Raw genomic sequence first — 22960 nt, forward strand, 5'->3', positions numbered from 1 at the left:
CCCTGGCTGTCCTGGAACTCACTCTGTAGACCAGGCTGGCCTCGAACTCAGAAATCCGCCTGCCTCTGCCTCCCGAGTGCTGGGATTAAAGGCGCGTGCCACCACGCCTGGCCTTAATTTTTTTAAAAAAATCCTTCAATTTATGTGCATTGGTATTTTGTCTGCATGTATGTCTCTAGAGGGTGTTGGATCCTCTGCAACTTGAGTTGCAGATGGTTGTGAGCCTCCATGTGGGTGCTGGAAATTGAACTCAGGACCTCTGAAAAAGCAGCCTTGATCTTATCCACTGAGCTGTCTCTCTAGACTCCTTCCCCGCTTTTATCTTCAGGATAGGTTTCTCTGTGTAGCCTTGGCTGTCCTGGAACGCTGTAGATCAGGCTGGCCTCTACCTTCTAGAGACCCACCTGCTTCTGCCTCCCAAAGTGCTGGTATTAAAGGCATGTGCTACCACCGCCCGGCTGAAAAATCTGTTAAAGACTTTTAAATATTTATGCTTTTATGCTATTCTGACAAAAATGGAAATTTAAGAAAAGAAAATGGGGGGCTGGTGAGATGGCTCAGCGGGTAAGTGCACACGACTGCTCTTCTGAAGGTCCTGAGCTCACAACCATCCGTAATGAGATCTGACTCCCTCTTCTGGAGTGTCTGAAGACAGCTACAGTGTATTTACACATAATAAATAAATAAATAAATAAATCTTTAAAAAAAAATTAAAAAAAAAAAAAAAGAGAAAATGGACATGAAAGTTTATTTCTAGCCCCGAAAAAACAAAATTATTCAGTCATCAAATACAGCAGTTTATAGCAAAGTACAGTTGATTATGTTAGATTAAATTAAAAATAGGAGGCAATATAAAATCTGAAAACAAAACAGAAATAGGCTTTTTACCCAATTCAGTTTCTACCTACCAAAACAATGAAAGCAAAACAAAAAATAAATACATAAGAAAGTGACTACTTTCTTTGAACTTCAACTAATTTTTCTTGACACAGAATGAGCATGTTTGACAAGGTTATCTTTTTTTTTTTTAGTATAGGGCAGTGAATGAGAAAGACTTGAGTTCTTTCAAGGTCAGGCCAGTGCTTGAATCTGTTCATAACTCTAATATCAAACACGGCATCTTTGCCAGAGCGGTCAGCGAATGTACTGACAAGAGAGAGAACGTGTGGGGATGTTTCCTACACGCACGCTTCAGAAAAACCACTTAAATATGTATCACAGAATAGCGGTGAAAGACCAACCTGTTCTGTCTAGTGCTATGAGATTGTCAGAGAAAACAAAAAGAAATATTTAACAAGATTTTAGCAACTATTTTTAAATTTGAAATTATACAATACTGTCAAGTAGTGGCCAAGATACTGTTTTTAGTGGAGCAAGGGTTCAAGCTTGGGGCTTTGTGCATGACAGGCATGTGATTCACCACTGAGCTACACCCCTGGTCCCATTAACTATAGTCTGAAACTACATTAGAAAAAAATTTAAACAGGACACAGTGGTGCATGCCATTATTCCACTACTGGGCAGCAGAGGCAAGTAGATAGCTGTGGGTTCCAGGCTAGACTCATCTAAGCTAACCAGGCCTATACAGCAAGACCCCGTCTCAGAAAAGAAAGAAACATTGTGTTATCTATGATAACCGTGTGTGTGTGTGGGGGGGGGGGAGTGTATGTTGCGGTCAGAAGCCAACGAGAAGGAATCCCTTCTCTTGATCTAGTGGCTAGGCTAAGCAGATACTGCCCTTACCCAATGCTCACAGGCTCCATACATTCTGACAATTTAGTGATTGCAGATCTCAGTATGCTTCTAAGATTTTCATATTCAAAACTGGATGCAGCCTGTTTCAACACCTATCTTCTAATTCTAACCATGGTCTGACAAGGTCTATAGCATGCAGGCAAGAACACAGGGCATACATGTGAGCCCATGAAGAGAGATTTGAGCTTTAAGCTGCCTGTCAAGGCACAGCACATTTAGGACTGGTGGGCACTGGACAGACAGATGACTGTTGACAGGAACTCAATGCGTGCAGACAGAGCTGTGTTGGCCATGGTGCAGCACGCTGCACTCACGCTCCTTCTCACTGCTGTGGGTGGGTATGGTGCTCTGTAAACGGTGCAGCAGAAGAATGAGAGAAGATGCCTTTGCAGCCACCACAAAGTTTGTAAGGTAATAAATACATGGTAAGGCAAACAGTTCCTAACGACACAAGAGGACTACTAAGGGAGGCTCCGATGGGGAGTCTTACTCTAAGAGATGGCAAAAGAGGGAATACAGAGGCAATTCTTGGAAAAAAAAAAAAAGAGAAAGAATAAAAGAATCTCAATTCATACAACTGTCTTTCAACAGGATCTCAAAATTTTAATTTAAAATTAACTAATAAATCACAATTCTATATTGCTTTAAAGATTATTTTGTTTAAAAATGACACATCTCAAAATTAACCATTACTATTAGCTATTCCAGGTTAGTTTATCCAGGTCAGGAGAGAATAAACCACAGTGCAGCTCCCTTAACCTTGGAGTCAGGTCTGAATGACAGAGTCCGTCGCCAGCAATGGACATGCAAATAACCATCCAGGAAATTCTAAGTACAAACCCCAGACTGCAAGCAGGTGTGGGGTCACAGCCTAAGGAGGGGCGGCGGCGTGTGTCCCCGGTGCTCTCCAGGACTGAGGACGGAACACCTTCTTAAGCAGTCCCACCATGTAGCTGGCTGTCTTCTATGCTGGCAGCACTGTCATCACAATCTATCCAGACAGCGGCTCACAAACAACACTCACAGCCAGAACTCAAGAGGCAGCACAGCTTCCCACCACAAAGAAACCACGTTGTTCCTGTAATTTAGTGACAGTTGTAGGAAAATACAGTCCAGAGGAAAAGGAGCACACATGGAAACCAGGCCAGTAAGTGCTCTAGATGTCGACTCTCGCTGAAAACCTTTCCAGTATCAGAAACCCCTAGTGATCTCTTCTTATCCCGTATTCTGATGGGAACAACAGGAATGAAACCCTGCCCCTCTCCCCAACCCAAAGAGCAAACTTCTTCATTCATGATCTGTGCTCTGCAGAATGGCAAGGCAAGCATGTGTCATGTTCTCTGAAAGGGGACAGTGGGACAAACCTGAACCAACCACAGGGATTTTCCTTTCTATGGCTGCAGGACCGTAGGATAGACAGCAATACCTCCTCCACAGGCAAAACAACAAAGCCATACAGAGAAGCAAAGAAGAAAGAGGGGAGGGGGGAGGGCAGCTAACAGCTAATACTACAGGTCACAGACCTTTTATTAAATCTTTAAAATAAAAGTATTACTAACAATACAAACACTGCAGTTTTCTTTCTCCAGTTTTTTGTTTTGTTTTGTTTTATGCTTTTTGTTTTTTACAATGAATACCCTACTCATTTGGAAAAATAAACACTAAAATACCCAACACCTCAAATGATCCATCAAGTACTGTGCTATTTTATCCATCATAAACAGTAAAACATTGATAATGGGTCGGGAACACTGTAGATTAGATGAGTCTTTACAATTTACTGTCAGAAACTTCACCTCTACAATATTGACATTTCATTATTACAACTAGCCAAGAACGCACCAAGGTTCAAATCTCACTTGGTTTCTGCTAGTCCAAAATATTTTTCCTTTTAAATAGGAAAAATCTTTTAACTTTTAAGTTCTGAAAATTCAATGGTTATTACTTGCCCGAGAGGGTGGAGGGGGTGTATGTGAAATAAGGGTTGATTCAAACAAATAAGGGTTGATTCAAAACTGACACCTAAAATCACAACATATACAGACACTTATTTCCAAGAAAACACAGGGAAGGGAGTGGCACCAAAGTCATACAGCCCGTGTCAACAAGCACAAATCACTTTGGTTCCTAAAGCCAAATATGAGGAGAAACAGGCAGAAAAGACTACAAAATGGTGAGAACATACAACCAGTGGGATTTTTTTCTCTGTATCAATGATTTAGTTATAAATATAGATTATTAGTCCTCTTTCTATACATGTAACAAATGTCAAACTCACTACCACAAAATTTCTAAAGCTGACTCTTTCACATTTGTTAAAAAAGGTAAAAATCACATACTTTCCCCCTTTCAGTTTAGGCTCTGAACTGAAATACTCCATGTACACCAGCTGGTCCAGACTTCTATAGAAAGCTAAACATGTCAAGCTCCTTTCCCAATACAAAGAGCTACATCATTTTATCACATCTGCCTTGAATTTAGGCATAAGAAAAACTCAGAGCGACAACTTAAAAGGAATGGGTTAGAGGAGGGAAGGTTACGAAGGAGAGATAAGACCAGCAGATGAAATACTCGGAAAAACTCGAATCTGACATTCAAGTATGGGAAATCCCCCAGAGGAGACATGACCAGGATCTGCCATACTAAGAGTCATCACACAGAATGCGAACGTCAAGCGAGGTCTGCAGGACATGTAAGGCTAGTGATGCAGTCCACGGCTCCTCTTGGACCCTAAAGCAGGGGCGCATTTCAAAGTCATAACTCTCCTACTACAATTTTCTCTTGGTCATCTTTAGAAAATAATAGTTTTTTTTCTCCATGTGATGCAGACTGTCTCTTTACACCCCTCAGAGTAACAATTTCATGTATTAAAAGACTTCTTTTAGAAAATGGATAAGGGAATAGAGGCCTCGGTGACGACGTTAGCGGTTACTCTTCATTGCTTCTTTAGCTGCCAGGATCAGTGGCGTCAAGCTAGACAATGGTTTGGCCAGTTTCAGGAAAGGATGCTGCCAAATGGAAGGGAGAGAGAAAGCTTAGAAGTGTTTCTCGTTTAGAAACTCTAGCCCCCAAATTCCCTCTGGATCATTTAACAAACTAAAGCCCTCACACGCGGCACATCACTTTTACAGCTCCAGGAGGGCCATTTGTGTGTGGTGTATGAGCTTGTTTGAGGCTATATGCTCTCATCTCATCTGTGGAGACCAGAGGTCAATGTCAGGAGCTTTCCTCTGACACTCTCCTCTGTCACTCTTCCCCTTATTTCCTGACAGTTACTGAACCTGGTGTCCACTGATTGGTTAGGCTGACCAAACAAGCCCCGGGGGTTTGTCTATTCCCTCAGCACTAGGGTTTATAGCCACATATAGCCACACTTAGCTTCTTATGTGGGTGCTAGGGATGGAAACTCAAGTCCTCAAGTGTGTAGCAGGCACTTGATCAACCAAGACATCTCTCAGCCCTGGTTTTGGCTTTCTGAGTTAAGGTGTATATAGCTTAGCCTGGCCTCTAACTCACAGCAATCTTGCCTACTACCTAAGAAATTACCCCCTTTTTCTCCCTCCTCCTCCTCTTCTTTCTCCTCCTCCCTCCCTTCTCCCTCTCTACTTGTCCATTTTTTGAGACAAGTTTTCTCTGTGTAGCTCTGGTTGTCCTTGAACTCAAAGATCCTTGAAGTGCAGGATTAAAGGTATGCACCATTACACCTGGATCCTTTTTATTTTCTTCAATTTCATTTATTTAGTGTGCAACTGTGTTTATGTGTGTAGGGGGAGCGGGTTCTAGGGATCAAGCCTAGGTATTCAGGCTTAGTGGCAAGTACTGTTACCCAGAGAACCACTTAACCAACACCAAGTGAGTTACTAACTGCTTAAAATCTACAGACTTAAGGGGTCGGAGTGATACCTCAGAAGGCAGAGTGCTTGCCTTCCATGCATAGGGCCCTGGGGTCAATCCCTAGCACTGCATAGGCAGGACGCTCGAGATCATTCCCTATCTTTAAGCACATTAGTTAGCTGTAGGCCAGCTTGGTCCACATATAAAGAAATGAATAAAAAAATAAAAATTAGTTCTTCAGAGTTAGTAGTCATAAATATACTGATGATAGAAATGAACAGGTCCAAGAGTGATTAATTACAGAAACTTACTACATGATAAAAACAAATTATGGAATTAAATATGCTTTTTCAAGGGCCAAAGAGATGGTTCAGCAAATAAAGGCTAACAAGTCTGATGACCTGCGACCCTGAGACCTACTGGGTGGAAGGAGAGCACCAACTCTTGCAAGTCTCCTTCATGCGTGTCTGTATGCACACACACATGCACACACATGTGCACACACACGCATACACACACATGCGTGCACACACGCACACACACACATGCACGCGCACACACACGCGCACACACACATGCACACACACACACACACGCATACACACACATGCACACACGCACGCAAACAGGGAGACATCTGCACCACCAAGTTCCTCCCACAGCCACCGTCACCAAACTGACCTGTAACAGCTCCTTGGCTGAACCCCTTTTCTCTACATCCATTTCCAAACACCGATTTAAGAAATCCCGAAATATTGGGGAAAGTTTTTCTGGATTCTGAAGTTCAGGAGTTCCATTTGTTGCTATCAGGTATAATGCCTAAAAATAGACCATTTTGGCATATTAAGGTCTCTCACAAAATGACAGTGAATCAAGACTCACCCTCTGGTCTCTCTAAGCCTGTCCTCTCCAGTGGCAGTTTTTGATTTCCGTATGTAGGGACCAAAGGCCAAGGGCTTTAGCTCTTCACTGCTCTTCGAGACCTTCAGCACCCACCTAACTCATGCGCCCAACAGCATATGGCTTTCTTCTTGTTTCAGTGCCGAGGATGTGCAGGCGACCCTTTCTCACTCCATCACAAGAGCTCTTTGTGCTGGGATCTCTAACACGACTCAGCAGCTACAGAGAAGCCGTCACATCCCCTGACCAACACTGGTAGCTGCAGTAACAGATGCACTCCACAGTTCATCCACTGCACTTGTGCCGCTGCAACATCAGCAACTATGGGACCTTTATCCTCCCAGAAAGGAGTGGTAGAATCTCATACTCTCAGCTGCTGGAATACTCAGGTCAATCTACTCTTTGTGTGAATACAGGTTTTTTTGTTTTTTTTTGTTTTTTTCCGAGACAGGGTTTCTCTGTATAGCTCTGGCTGTCCTGGAACTCACTTTGTAGATCAGGCTGGCCTTGAACTCAGAAATCCGCCTGCCTCTGCCTCCCAAGTGCTGGGATTAAAGGCGTGCGCCACCATGCCCGGCTTGTGAATATAGGCTTTAACATTACCATTTAGGCATCTTTTGTTCTTTTCTTTTCTTTTTTTTTTTTCTGTGCGCTACGGATCTTCATATCCTTTTTTGCTTTTTTGTTTTTTTGTTTTTTTTTTTTAATTTATTTATTATATGTAAGTATACTGTAGCTGTCTTCAGACACTCAAGAAGAGGGAGTCAGATCTCCTTGTGGATGGTTGTGAGCCACCATGTGGTTTCTGGGATTTGAACTCAGGACCTTCAGAAGAGCAGTCAGGTACTCTTACCCACTGAGCCATCTTGCCAGCTCCCATTTAGGCATCTTATCTCAAGGATCTAACCTTTCCACTGTCCTTGGAATATAGCAGCCAAGGTTCATCTGTGAGACCCTTCTTGCTATACACAGGAACCTAAATGTGTAGGAAAAGGCACCAAATGGGCGGATATGTGACTAAATCAAGGGTTCTTTCTTAGTATTCATGATGCTATGGGGTCAGTTCTCAGCACCGCATACAACTGTGTTAAAAGACATCTGTAGTTCCAGAACTTGGGAAGTAGAGGTAGGAAAATCAGAAATTCAAGGTCATTTACAGCTACAAAGCACCCACACACACTGTTACCAAAAAGAAAAAAAAAAAAAAAAAGAAAAAGCAACACAATACTTAAATACAGAAAGAGAAAGAGATTAGATTTCATAAGCCATATATAGTCAAATTTCTGGTACAGTGATTCACACAAGCCAAGTGCAAAGTATGTTTTGAAGAGAACTTTTTCTGGGTCCTGAGTGATGGCTGCCAAGTGGGACAACTTGAGTTAAATCTGAGAACTCACAAGGTAAAGGGGGGAAGCCATCCTCACACGCTGTCCTCTGGTCTCCATGCATGTGCCATGGCAAACATGTATGCAAACTATTCTTTTTTTTGTTTGTTTGTTTTTTTTCAAGACAGGGTTTCTGTGTGTAGTCCTGGCTGTCCTGGAACTCACTTTGTAGACCAGACTGGCCTCGAACTCAGAAATCCACCTGCCTCTGCTGGGATTAAAGGCATGCGCCACCACGCCCGGCTCAAACTATTCTTTTAATAAAGAAAGCAAACTATGTTCTTTACAGTCAGGCTAGTGGTTTATTAGTCTTACCCGCAGAGGATTTTCGTTGAGGTATGGAGGCTCTCCTTCAACCATCTCGATAGCCATGATGCCCAGAGACCATATGTCAACTTTGGGACCATAGGCTTTCCGTGTCACCACCTCTGGTGCCATCCAGTACGGTGTTCCAACCATAGTACTGCGTTTGCTCTGTTCAGGAGTGATCTGGGCACAGAAGCCAAAGTCAGCTACAGAGAAGCAAAGCAGAGGATTAATGGCATCAAGGGGAGCTCCATATATCTTCTCCAGAATACAGCAAAGCACCAGGGTTAGCCAAAGTGTCCACATATCTACCTCAGTAGACACGGCTGCGCTTCCACCATTCAACCTCTTCTCTGTAAAGTATGTAAAAATAGGCCAGGTGTGGTGGTGCACACCTTTAATCCCAGCACTTGGGAGGCAGAGGCAGGCGTATTTCTGAGTTTGAGGCCAGCCTGGTCTACAAAGTGAGTTCCAGGACAGCCAGGGCTACAGAGAAACCCTGACTCAAAAAACAAAACAAAACAAAACAAACAATGTAAAAATAGGGCTGGAGAGACGGCTCAGTGGTTAAGAGCACTGACTGTTCTTCCAGAGGTCCTGAGTTCAAATTCCAGCAACCACATGGTAGCTCACAACTATCTGTAATGGGATCTTATGTCCTCTTCTGGTGTGTCTGAAGACAGCTATAGTGTACTCACATACATGACATAAATAAATCATTAAAAAAAAAAAGGGGGGGTGCTGGAGAGATGGCTCAGTGGTTAAGAGCACCGACTGCTCTTCCAAAGGTCCTGAGTTCAAATCCCAGCAACCACATGGTGGCTCACAACCATCCGTAACAAGATCTGGTGCCCTCTTCTGATGTGTCTGAAAACTACTACAGTGTACTTACATATAAAAATATAATATAATAAATAAATCTTAAAAAAAAAAAAAAAGAATGTGAGAATAAAACAAGTAGGCTAGGTTTAAGTTTTTTGAGGTTTTGATTTACAAATAATTTTCACTTTTGACAACAGCATATAAATTATCAGGCCTTTTCTTCTGAGTAACTTAATTCTTACGAGTTAAAATTGAAAGAGGTCTAAAAATTTTTATCTAAGGTGAATAATAAAACTAAATGCAATGATTAAATCTGGACACATTCAGAACATGGAAACTACAATTCTTTCTCTTTGGTTGATTGTTGTTTTTTTAATGCTTTCTTTTAACATTTATTTTGTATATGTAGCCTACATGTCTTGAGTTTAAAGGACAATTTTCTCTTACTGTGTGAGTTCTGAGAACTCAGGTGGAAGGCTTGATAGCAAACACATTTACTGGCTGAACCACCTGGCCAGCAGAACCTGACATTCGAGTAAAATAACCAAAGCCCAAATCACTATGCATCCAACTTAGCAGAAGGCTTAGAAAAGACCACACTGAGCTGCAACTGCACAGGGAAGGTGCTCCAACTGCTTTATTCAAGGGACAAGAGGCCTACTGCATGCAGTATCTGATGCTAAACTGGCTGGGATAAGAAGTTACAACTTGCCGGGTGTAGTGGCGCACGCCTTTAATCCCAGCACTCGAGAGGCAGAGGCAGGCAGATTTCTGAGTTCGAGTCCAGCCTGGTCTACAAAGTGAGTTCCAGGACAGCCAGGGCTACACACAGAAACCCTGTCTCGAAATAAGTTACAACTTTCTTTTTCCTTCTGATGTTAAAACTCCTTATTTTACTTTTTAGATTTTATTCAGACAGAGTTTCATGTAGCCTGAGCTGCCTTTGAGAGGATGTAGTCAAGAAAGACCTTGAAGGCCAGGCATGGTGGCACATGCCATTAATCCTAGCAACTGATAGGGAGGCAGAAGCAGGCCTGAGCGTTTGAGGCTGGTTTACACAGTGAATACCAGGACAGCCAGAACTCAACTAGTGAGTGAGACCTTGTCTCAAAACAAAAATTAAAAACAATAAGAACAAAAACAAAACCCCAAAAAGAAAGACTTCACTCGACCTCTGGAGCCTCCTAACTCAGCCTTCCGATGCTAGGATGTGTTATCAAGGCTACCTGGCACCCCCTGACTCCTTATGTAACCTCTGTCAGCAAGTGGCTTTGTAACCCTTAGACGTTAATTATACATTTACTATTTATAAATAATATTGATGAACTACTTGACTTGTTTTATTTTGTAAATTGTTATAAAAACTTTATTTTGATTTTTTTTGGAGATAAGATCTTACTGTGTAATTAGGACTGGCACTGAACTCACTGGAATTAAAGGCATGTGCCACCAGAGTTGGCTTTATTTCTGACTTTGTTAAAATAGGGTCTCTTACTATAGTCCTCAAATAAGCTAACCTCAAATTAGCAGCAATCCTTCTGCCTCAGCTTCAAATGTAGGGATTATAGGCATGCCCCATTCCAAATTATTTTTAGATTATCTTTTCATCTTAGTACATGTATCATTGCTTTTTTGTTTTGTTTTGTTTGAGACAGGGTTTCTCTGTGTATCCCTGGCTGTCCTGGAACTCACTCTGTAGATCAAGCTGACCTCGAACTCAGAAATCGGCTTGCCTCTCACTCGTGTCAAGTGAAGTAGTAAGAGCCGCCTAAGCCTGTCCACTCAGGGACAGTGGGGTTAAGCCTGTTCACTCAGGGACAGTGGGGCTAAGACTGCCCACTCAGGGATGGATGGATGGATAGATAGATAGATAGATAGATAGATAGATAGATAGATAGATAGATAGATAGGCAGGCTTGTTGAGTTCCCTGCTGGGATTCCCACTTCTAGCAGTGGTTGTGTGAGCAAATCATTTGTCCGATAAGCCCTTTTCAATTCCTCTGTGTGGTTGGCTTTGAGAAGAAATCTCCAGATAAATGCTGTGTCCTTTCTAATACATCAGAGCAAAAGAAATCTCTGCCTCCCAAATGCTGGGATTAAAGGCATGTGCCAACACGGCCTGGCTCTTTTTTTGTTTTTTTCTTAAAAAGGAGTTATTTATGTTGTGTATGTGAGTACACTATAGCTGTCTTCAGACACACCAGAAGAGGGCATCAGATCCCATTACAGATGGTTGTAAACCACAATGTGGTTGATGAGAATTGAACTCAGGACCTCTGAAAGAGCAGTCAGTGCTTTTAACCGCTGAGCCATCTCTCTAGCCCATCCATTGAATTCTTAAAACTAGAAATATTAAGTATCAATGTTCTGCTCAACATTTAAGATAGTTTAGTTTTCCCTAATGTTCTGGACTCTTTTACACATATATTCAATAATTCTATAAATGAGACTATTAAAAGTATAACAGTAGGGTAAACTAGTGCTTATAGTGAAAATGAGTGTTTATAATAAGCCAGGGGCATCCCAAATAATCTTTAAAGTTATTTATGTAGGGGAAGAGAAAAATGAATATACATACACACATGCAGGCGCACACACACACACACACACATCTCGAGGCTAGAGGATACACAGGGTTCTGTCTCAAACTCAAAGTGGGGTGCACAGCTTGGAAGTTCTAGTATCCTAGGTTTAATCCTCAAACTGCGTAAAACTGGGTGTGGTGGGATACCTGTAACTTGATAGGCAAAAGGTAGGTCATGGCCAGCCTAGGCTACACAGCAAGTCCCATAGTAAAAGAATAACACTGATTTTAATTAAAATACACATCCATGAGCAAAAAAAAAAAAAAAAAAAAAACCCCACTGATTATTAAATAACATTTTAGAGAATATAGCTGAGAAAGGAGGGTGGGTGGGGAACAGGCCCTTTTAGCAGATCAGATTTAAAGCAATCTTGGTTTCTTTTTTTTTTTTTTTTAAGATTTATTTATTATATGTGAATACACTGTAGCTGTCTTCAGACACTCCAGAAGGAGTCAGATCTTGTTAAGGATGGTTGTGAGCCACCATGTGGTTGCTGGGATTTGAACTCTGCAACTTTGGAAGAGCAGTCGGGTGCTCTTACCCGTTGAGCCATCTCACCAGCCCACAATCTTGGTTTCTTGATTCAATGCTTTGAGTTTTGAAGCTAGAGAATCCTTGGGTCTTGCTGAGTCCTCCAGAGGGTTTGGTTGGCACTGTGGGATTATGGCCCTAGAGGGAAAATGTCTGGCTGTTTCATGACCTTCCTGCACCTGACAAATAAGATCTCAGGAAACGGAGATTGTTTTCTATGCACCCCTGAGGTCAAGGTCACACACTCTTCCTCTAATTAGGCTATCTCCACAAAATACTAGGACAGTGAAGGGGCGGGCTGAGAAAAATACTCCAAATAATTACAGGCACCTAGTCAATTCCTATAAGCAGAATTAGTATCAAGGTAGCCCAGACATTGGTCCTATGAATATTACTTTGTTTTAATCTCAAAAATAATTCCCAACATTATTATTCTCCTTATTGTACATCTGCAGAAACAGACAAAAAGAAATCAAGTAACTTGCTCTGAATATTCATCAAGTAGTAACAGCTTTGCTAGGAACACAAGTCGCCCAGTTTGAACACAATGCACATTTAACAAGCCACCCACCCTTCACACAGTCCATCACAGATATATTAATAAAACATCCCTTCATTGCTACTCACTAAGTTTAACTGAGCCTTCCATTCCCAAGAGCACATTGTCACTTTTGATGTCTCTGTGGATCACTTGATTAGCATGTAAAAACTCCAACGCCTGTAAACACTGAACAGAAAAAACAGCTATCAATGAAACAACCAAACAAGTCTAAGGGAGGTCACGTAGAGCTGCAATGGCCCGAGTACTGCTCTTTCTAGTAGGAGACCCTCTAATATTTAACATTTGTAGAGAAAAGATATTCTCTCATCTGTAAAGTTAAGAAATACAAACAAGTCACAACTTTGTGTGGACATGATGTAACATGACTGTAATCTAAGCCCTGAGACCCCAGGGCTGTACAAAGCATCACTATTAAAATATAGCCTCAGCCGGGCGTGGCGGCACACGCCTTTAATCCCAGCACTCGGGAGGCAGAGGCAGGCGGATTTCTGAGTTCGAGGCTGGCCTGGTCTACAAAGTGAGTTCCAGGACAGCCAGGGCTACACAGAGAAACCCTGTCTTGAAAAAAACCAAACCAACCAAACAAACAATAAAATAAAAATAGCCTCAAAAATCAACATTTTCTCCTACTGTCTGACCTTGAACTTTACTGTGTATCAAAGGATGATCAGAACTCCTGATCCTCCTGCTTCAACTACCATAGTGCTGGTATTACAGGGATGGGCTACTATACCAGGCTTAGTAAATAATAATGCCTCATTCATTTTCTTGGGTTGTGGGAGGTAAGGTTTTGTCCGACACCCTAAGCTGGCTTGGAGAGCCCAGTAATCCTGTTGCTTCAGTCTCACAAAGTTCTAGGACTACAGGTACAGGTCACTGCACCTGGAGATGGGTTCCCCACCCAGTAAAAACAACATTTTATTTTACATTATGTGTGGGAAGGGTAGTTTTGCACAAGTTCACTGCTTTCAGAGGTCAGAAGAGGAAATGGGACCTGCTGTAGCTGGAATTCCAGGTAGTTGAAAGTAGCCAGATGTAGGTGCTGGGAACCAAACTCTGGTCCTCTGAAGAGCAGGAAGCAGTTTTAACCACTGAGCCATCTTTACAAGCTCCACTACCCACTGACTTTCAAAACTTAGTTTTCAGTGGCTTCCCTTATAAACTGCAGACTGGGCCTATTCAACTTCTAGGTCTTTTCAGGTTTAAATGACTAAAGCTACACTAAAGCATTTGGTAAGTATAGACAGGTTCTTGAGAAATTACGTCAACCTAAAGTGCACTTGTGATCAGGCATAGGGTATATACATATCGTTAATCCTAGCACTCGGGATACACAGGTGGAAACATTTTTGTGAGGTCAGATAGAGCTACATAGTAGGACCTTGGCACACAGGTCCAAGAATAAATTGTGACTATTTTCATTAAAAACTGAGATACTGCGAAGTCTAATTAGGGTAAGCCACTGAAAAAGTAGCTAAGATTCAGGTGTTTGGCTTGGGCTCAAGGCTTCAATGTGTAAGTTGATGCTCTCACACTTTCACTCTATGCACAATCTAGAGATGAGGGCTGGCAGCAGGGCTCAGTGGCACAGCACTAGCATGCAGGAGGCTCTGGGGCTCACTGCCAGCACAACAGAGACAAGATAAGAGCCCTCAGTATAAAGGAGTAACTTTCCTCTGATGCTTCATACCAGAAAGCACCAAGGAAAAAAGACTAAATAGAAAAGGAGATTTTAGGACGACTGGAGAGATGGCTCAGAAGCTAAGAGCACTGGCCACTTTTCCAGGGGACTTATGGTCACAGTGCCTTCAGTCCAAGAGGATCCAATGTTCTCTTTTGGCCTCCTAAGGTACTGCATGCACACAATATACATGCATACAAAATACCCATAAACACAAAATAAATATAAAATAAAATCTTAACATAACAAAACGGTTTGGTCCAGTGCTCTTAAATATCAGAAAAGACTGTAAACTGTGAGTGTGAGAAAAGTCAGTTGTATTTTCTTAAAAATTATTCTCATCAGAGTGGAACAAAATCTGTACACCATTTATAACCCCTAAAAATCTGGGCTGGAGGGCTGGTGAGATGGATCAGTTGGGGTAAGAACACTGACTGTTCTTCCAGCGGTCCTGAGTTCAAATCCTAGCAACCACATGGTGGCTCACAACCATCTGTAATAAGATCTGATGCCCTCTTCGGGTGTGTCTGAAGACAAGACACAGTGTATTTACATATGACAATAAATAAATCTTTAGGCCACATCGGGGGCAGGGGGCAGTGCAGAGTGAACAGGGGTCCAGAGTTCAAGTCCCAGCAACTACATGATGGCTCATAACCATCTGTACTCATATACATAAAATAAATAAATAAACCTTTAAAAAATAAATCTGAGCTGGAGAGATGGCTCAGTGGTTAAGAGCACTCCATGCAGAGCAGGGCTGAAGCTCTTGTCTGACAATATGATAGAGGAAAACCTTCCAGTATACAAAGAAAGATTCTCTGCCCACATAAAACTTCCTTTTCTTTTATTTTTTAAAGATTTATTTATTTATTATATATAAGTACATTGTAGTTGTCTTCAGACACACCAGAAGAGGGCACCAGATCTCACTATGGATGGCTGTGAGCCACCATGTGGTTGCTGGGATTTGAACTCTCAACCTTCAGAAGAACAGTCAGTGCTCTTAACCGCTGAGCCATCTCACCAGTCCCAAAACTTCCTTTTTTAAATCCTTGCAAAGCACACATCTCCCTAATGTCCAAAAGGCAGGCCAACCCACCTCTCTGCAGACGGCTGCAATCTGTGCTTCGTCCATGCAGGTTTCTGTTACAACATCAGTGAGGGACCCACCAGCAAGGTACTCCATTACCACAAACAGCTCATCTCCTACCAGGTAACTGAAAAAGAACATATGAAATATACACAGCTTAAAAAAAAAAAAAAAAAAGAAATATACACAGCTTTTTATTTTTTATTTTTTTAAAGAACATGGCTCTCTGCACTGAGGAATTAAAATGCCAAGCACGATAATGATAAAACCAAAGAGCCAACAGTTTGAGAACTAGGAACAGCATGAGACAGGAAGAATAACACAAATTAAGATGTCCTCAGATGGGTGTGGTGGCGCATGCCTTTAAACCCAGCACTTGGGAGGTCTTCGAGGCAGACAGATCTGTCAGTTTAAGGCCAGCCTGGTCTACACAGTGAGTTTTCCAACAGCCAGAGCTACATAGTGAAACCCCGTCTAGAAAAAGACTAAATAGAATAAAACAACAACAACAACAACAAAATTAAATGCTTTCAGCTATGTGAGGACAATCCCAACATTCAGGAAACAATTAAAAAGATCACTCTGAATTAGAGACCAGGAGGGTAAGATACTTGTCTCAAACAAAACAACACAAAACAGAAAGTTTCAGAATCATTTTAAAGTTATAGTTTACCCACAGTGGTTTGGGTATATATGTGTTATAAGAATAATCCAAGGGAAAAGTATTCTATTTAGATTAACTTCTGTGTTTGAGTGTTTTGCCTGCACATATCTCTGTGCACCAATGTGCATGCCTAGAGGCAAGCAGAGAGAACTGGATCCCCTGGGACTGGAAACAGTTGTGAGCCACTCTGTGGGTGATTAGAGTTGAACCCCAGTCCTCTATAAGAGTAGCTAGTGCTCTTAAGCATTGAACCATCTTTTCAGCACTGTGAAATTAGTATTTTAAAAAGGCAAGAAAATGAGTGGCTGAAGAGAGAGAGAATTCAGTATTAGAGAATTTCCTGCCTTTCCAGGGGATCTGAGCCTAGTTCCTGGCACCCACACTAGAAGGTTCAAAAACACTTATAACTCCAGTGCTAGGGTTCTGACTCTCCTCTGGCCTCCACAGGCACCTTCATGCCAAGTAGTACACACACAGACAAGCAGACACATACATACACATCAGTAAAACATCCTTAAAAGGGAAGAGTAAGTGATGTAACCATATTATATAGAATTTAAAAAATAAAGAAGATTCTAAAATGAAAGTAAGGAAATAGACCTGAAAAATTAGTTTCTTTGAATATAGTCCTCACAAATAAGGCGTAGAGTCTCAAAATATATTCTAAGCAAATTTAGATATAGAAAATCATCTGTAATCTATTATAACTAATATAATCTATGTTATTATTCACTAAAGTAAATGTGATTCTTTTTTAAAATGGCATTTGTAATATACACAATTTTATATTTTGTCCTCTGTGGTTTAACACAGTACCTAAGTTCAGAGACCTTTTGAGAGCAACCTGAGGTGGAGACAATAGAACCAGATGGGCATGGTGGCACAGGCTCTGATCCCAGCTTCCCAAGAGGCCAGGAAGCTACATAAAATAAAAACTAATCTTACAGTTTAAAAACTTGGGTGGCTGGTCATCTCTGAGATCACAGCATGTGTCACAGCCAGCCATTCCTTCCTGCTTCGGCTCTGTCCGTTTCAGTGAGTACAAGCCCCACCAGCAGTCCTTCAGGGAGTGCTCTCTTTTCCCGTTAAGTGAGATCCTGGAGAAAAGGCCTCAGTGCGGGCGACGGTCTCACCCCTCCCCTACCCCAGGCTTACTTCTCAGCACTCTGGTCTGATCTGAAGTGCAATGCCTGCACCAAATAATCAAACTGCAAATTTCTGTCCTTTCTAACAAGACTGTAAGTACTAACAATAAAATTTTGTTTTGTTTTGTTTACATGTATGTGTAACAGAGCTGGAGAGGGACCTGGATGCCCTGGAACCACAGTCACAGGCGGGTATGAGCCACCATGTGAGTGCTGGGAACCACCCCTTGTCCACTCAAGGGCTGTCAACGCAGCATCTCTCCAGTCCTGTCGACAGCTCCATATTTTCATTTCAGTGTATGTTTGCTTCTTCTTCTTCTTCTTCTTCTTTTTTTTTTTTTGGCTTTTTGAGACAGGGTTTCTTTGTATAGCCCTGGCTATCCTGGAACTCACTTTGTAGACCAAGCTTGCCTCGAACTCAGAAATCCGCCTGCCTCTACCTCCCAAGTGCTGGGATTAAAGGCGTGCGCCACCATGCCCGGCTGTATGTTCGCTTCTTTTGTCACTTCTTTATAACTTTTCATGCATATGTTTGCCTCAGTGAGTTTATGTGTACGTGTGAGTGTTGGCAGGGCGTGGCTCCCCTGCAGCTGGCTTACAGGCAGTTGGGAGCTGCTCTGTGAGTCCTGACCCTCTCCAGCCTCTCTTTCTCATTTTTTACTTTCTTTTACTCATTCTTGTTTTTAAAGATAGGCCCGGGCTGGTGAGATGGCTCAGTGGGTAAGAGCACCCGACTGCTCTTCTGAAGGTCCAGAGTTCAAATCCCAGCAACCACATGGTGGCTCATAACCATCCGTAAAAAGATATGATGCCCTCTTCTGGAGTTTCTAAAGACAGCTACAGTGTACTTACATATAATAAATAAATAAAACCTTAAAAAAAATAAGTAAAAAAATCAAAACAAATGTTTAAAAAAAAAAAAAAAATAGGCCCTCGTCAGGCCTGCCCTGTCCCATCCTCCAAGGCTGGGTTACAGTGCTGTTCACCACTCCTCAGGAGAGTTCCCCTTTAAAGAAAACACTCATATTTACCTGTCCAAGAAGTTAACTATGTTGGGATTCTTTAACTCTTTCATCACCAGAATTTCATTAATGATCAATTCCTTCTTTGGTTGTTTCTGTAAATTAATCTGCTTGATAGCAACCTGTAATAAACATATTTGAAACATCAAGACAGCATTCCTAATTCTCTAACAAAATTACAAGCACTGATAAGTTGGCAATTCACAAGCACATCTCACAGAGCAAGGCTATGCCTTGCTCACAGAGTTGTTTTTTACATGTATACAATTTATACACAATGTTAGGTGATACAGAGTCTAAATTATGCTTGAATTTGTATTTAAAACCTTTTTAACTTGACATTCTGTCTGTTTTGCATGTGTGGGTGTACATATGCCATGGTGCACATGCTGAAACAGGGAACGAGGTCAGGATAATGAGTGCTCTTTCCCCACAGAGCCATCTCACTGACCAACCCTAGATTTATCTTCAAGTTTACTAACCAACCTAAGGTCAGACTATGTAAAAAATTAATTTTTAAAATTCAAAACTGGTATATATTTTAAAATTATTTATTTGTGATACTAAACATATTCATTCTTTGTTCACCTAACATAGTAACTGCTGTGGAGACTTGGCAGATCAATTCTTATGCCAGATCTAGGGCTAGGGAGATAGCTCAGCTGGTAAAGCTCTTCCAACCACTGAGATCTGAGTTCCTTCCACCCCAAACACTGTTGTGCTGCCATGCACTCATAAAACCAAGGCTAGGAAGTGCATGCAGGCAGATCTGCTGGCTTCCTGGATAGACAGCTTCACTTATTTGGTGAAGACAGCCTCTGGTCACTGCACATCCATGTGCATGGAAGCATGCATCTATTCTCCTTTTCTCTATACAAAGAGCCAACATGCAAACGTGCAGACTTGAACAGTAGTTACCTCTTGCCCCAGGGCCACATCAGTCGCAGTAAAAACTGTTCCAGAAGCCCTGCAGGGAAAAAAAAAGACAGAATGAAATTCAAGTTCTTAAATGATTGCATTTACACAATTCAAAGATTTCAGACTTTGAACAAGTAAAACAAGATTTAACATGTTAGACTCAAGAGTTATGCAAAACAAAGAGGAAAACGAAGAGGCAATCCTTACAGCCAAGACTTACACATGAAGTATTTCAGGCCTATAAAAATTTAGAAAAAGCAGCACACACTCACAAATCTACTTCTATGCTTAAGAAAAAAAGAAGTGGTGTGGTGTGGTGTGATGGTGCACACCTGCGAGCCCAGCTCAGGATGGAGACAGGGAATTTCAGGCCAGCCTGGGCTATGTAGAGAAAGATCGTGTCACACGAAGAAAAAGAAAAAAACAAAAAAAAACAAAAAAACCCAAAACCCTTCTCTATGAAACAAAGACCTATAGCAGGGTATACGTGCCTGGACCTGTGCAGAGTGTGAGGTAGGAGGATGACTCAGTGCTAGTTTGGATGTCAGACGTTGTCTTAAGAAAACAAAACTCAAACCAACCACCAAAATCAAATAATGAACCACGACAAACTTGAGGGCTGCCCCCTACCCTTGTAACAAGACCCTCTGGTCTATGTTTTGTGTGTAGCCTGAGTTTGATGTGTGTAGAAAGAATATCTATATCTGTATGAATGTAGTACCTAATAATAATAATAATAAATTTGCTTAGGCATATAATAGAAATAGAAGGTGGGACATCCTGGAAGAAAAAATTCTGGGAGAGCACCAGGCAGGAGATTCACCTGGGAAGATGTGAGGAGACAGATGCATGGTATCTGAGTATAGGTACCCAGCCACGTGACAGAATGTAGGTTTAATCCCAGTAGGTGGGGCAGTGGTGGTGCATGCCTTTAATCCCAGCACTTGGGAGGCAGAGGCAGGTAGATTTCTGAGTTCGAGGCCAGCCTGGTCTACAGAGTGAGTTCCAGGACAGCCAGGGCTACACAGAGAAACCCCGTCTGAAAAAAAAAGGAAAAAAAAAAAAAGATTTAACTACACAGTGCATGTGGGGCAGCCTGGGCTACATAGGGAAACCTTACTGAAGATGATGATGATGATGGAGGAAGTGAAAGGGAAGATTAGAATACGGTCAGGGAAAGAGGGAGACGGGGAAGAGAAGGCAGACAATGTGAAGCTACCAGTGCTGGGTTACGCTTAGTTTTTTGAGACAGGACTCACTATGAGCTAAGGCTATTCTCCAACCTGCGGCAATCCCTCAGGTGATGGGTTTGCAAGTGTGTATAATTAGAGCCAACTTAGAAGTGCAGTTTTATTTTAATATACATACATAATACTCATAACTGTGTTATGTATTTACAATGTCTCAGGCAGAACAGTTCTGTGCTCAGTGTCAGAGGGAGGTACCATATTGAATATGATGTCAGAAGACAGCAACACTTACCCTTGCCCAATTTTTTCATATCTTGTGTATTTTTTCTTAGGGTCCCCTATGCTCACAATAGTTCCTGTTTTAAACAAAAATTAGAAATCAGTCAAGCAAACTTAACGCAAACAAAATTTGACAATTATTCCTTTTAATAATCTACACTGATTATAAAAGTGTTTTTCCATACACCAAGCTTCAAAAATAATGTTTTAAATAATCAATATAAAGAAAAATAATTATTTATATTGGGACTGGAGAAATGTCTCAATGGTTGAAAGCACAGAACCTGGGTCCAGTTCCCAGCACCCACATAGTGGTTCACATTGTTCCAGAATTCCAGTTCCAAAGGATCCCACACTTACCTCTGCTGGCACCAGGTATGCACTCAGTACACATACATACATACATAGAACCATACCAAACACACTCACACACACACACACACACACACACACACACACACACACGCAAAGGGTTTAATACACAGAATTTTAAAGTTGAGAAGAAATTAAGAATAAAAAGCAATAAAAGGTGGTTGCACTTTTCCATCAGTTGGAATGTATGTTTGTTTGTTTTTTTTGAGACAGGGTTTCTCTCTGTAGCCCTGGCTGTCCTGGAACTCCCTCTGTAGACCAAGCTGTCCTCAAACTGAGAGATCCACCTGTCTTTTGTCTCCTGAGTGTTGGGATTAAAGGTGTGCATCACCATAGTTGACAAGGTTAGACTTCTTAATCACTTTCTAGGAAATCATGACATTTTAGTAAAACCAATTGCCTTTGTAAGCCTAAAACTCATGGGGTCCTCAGAATGGAGGGATATGATATTACTAATTTAAAAACCAAAACCAAAACAAAACAGGGCTAGCCTGGGACTCAATACATAGCTGAAGATAATCTTGAACTTTTGACCTTCTTGCTTCCAACTCACAAATGCTGGGATGCAAGTATTCAGTGTCCTATCCTATTTATGTAATTCTGGGATCTAACATCTCAGTGCATGCTAGGCAAGAACTCTACTGAGTGAGCTCCATCCTCAGCCCTTTTCCTAGACTATTATTAGTTTGAGATAGCACTGCTAACTCAGAACCTACTCATAGCCTACGCTAGCCGTGAAGTCGCACCAATACCCCTAGATCAGTCTCCCAAGTACTGAGATTCCACGTAAGAGTCTTCATGCCCATCTAGGACTTTGATAAACTGTGAAATTACTTACTAATATAAACAATAAATGAATAAATAGCAGAATAACCCATAAATGGCTGTTCAAATGTTTCTAGTCCATCTTCTACTTTTCGGTATCCTTATAAAAACTAAGTAGGGGGCTGGAGAGATGGCTCAGTGGGTTAAGAGCACTGACTGTTCTTCCACAGGTCCCGAGTTCAATTCCCAGCAACCACACGGTGGCTCACAACCATCTGTAATAGGATCCAATGTCCTCTTCTGGTGTGTCTGAAGAAAGCTACAGTGTACTCACATACATAAAAATAAATAAATAAATAAACCTTTAAAAAACCAAACTTAAGCATACTGAAAAAGTCTTTAATATGCTAATAGATATTAAATTCAGAAAACTGTGGAAAAGTCATAATTTAAATTCAGATTTACTATTAGGTCAAATGAGAAAAAAATGACACAGCACCGTCACTTGCTCAAGATAAGACATGAACATGTGACACTAAGTCAGAGTAGTCTGCAAGCCCCCACTGAAAGCCAGCCACCTCACTCTGAGCTACACAACAAAGTTAAGCCTGCAGTAAGACAAAGCTGCAGAGGGAGCCACAGCAAAGAGGACAAGATTACTGAGCCGTGACTCGACGGCAGCGCCACTGCCCTGGCTTACTGCTTGAAGTAGCAGCTTTCCTAAGAGAAGGAACATGACGTAGTTCTACAAAAGGCTAGGTACAAGCAGCTTCACACTTTATAAAGTACTGAGGAATAAAAGCAGTCACTTTATGACTTAAACACTATCTACATGGAATCTTTCCCTGACTCCCCCTCTTTTTCCTCTTCCTCCTCATCCTCCTCCACCACTCCCACCACCAGCCCCACCACACCAGTGAGTGCTCTTTGGAGCTGCTGGAGATTGATGAGCAGATATTATTGTTACCTTTTAATGTGTGACCTAAGGAACAATGGTGGGTTGTAAGTTAAAAGGAAATAAAAGACCGTACCCACTACAGACTTTATGCCAACGCACACTGCAGACGGCCACTTTCTTTAGGAACATTTGTGTGCTGTGTACAGAGATCAGAACGCTGGATTGGTTCTTCTCTTTGCTTTTTTTTTTTTTT

At 41.6% G+C, this 22960-nt stretch overlaps 1 protein-coding gene across 1 annotated transcript in view; it reads right to left on the minus strand.

Moving 5' to 3' along the window:
* Positions 1–2333: 2333 nt before the first annotated feature.
* Positions 2334–22960, minus strand: part of Pak2 (p21 (RAC1) activated kinase 2) — a 64063-nt gene continuing 43436 nt past the window's right edge. Inside the window, exons 8-15 of the mRNA XM_021209232.1 lie at positions 20686–20749; positions 19204–19252; positions 18295–18407; positions 15464–15581; positions 12746–12845; positions 8190–8386; positions 6271–6408; positions 2334–4763 (exon numbers count right to left, since the gene is read on the minus strand). Of these exons, the coding sequence (XP_021064891.1) occupies positions 4677–4763; positions 6271–6408; positions 8190–8386; positions 12746–12845; positions 15464–15581; positions 18295–18407; positions 19204–19252; positions 20686–20749 (866 nt within the window). The 3' untranslated portion in view covers positions 2334–4676. The remainder of the gene's footprint in view (positions 4764–6270; positions 6409–8189; positions 8387–12745; positions 12846–15463; positions 15582–18294; positions 18408–19203; positions 19253–20685; positions 20750–22960) is intronic.

The sequence above is a fragment of the Mus pahari genome, chromosome 12 (genome assembly GCF_900095145.1).
Source record: "Mus pahari chromosome 12, PAHARI_EIJ_v1.1, whole genome shotgun sequence".
Lineage (NCBI taxonomy): Eukaryota > Metazoa > Chordata > Mammalia > Rodentia > Muridae > Mus > Mus pahari.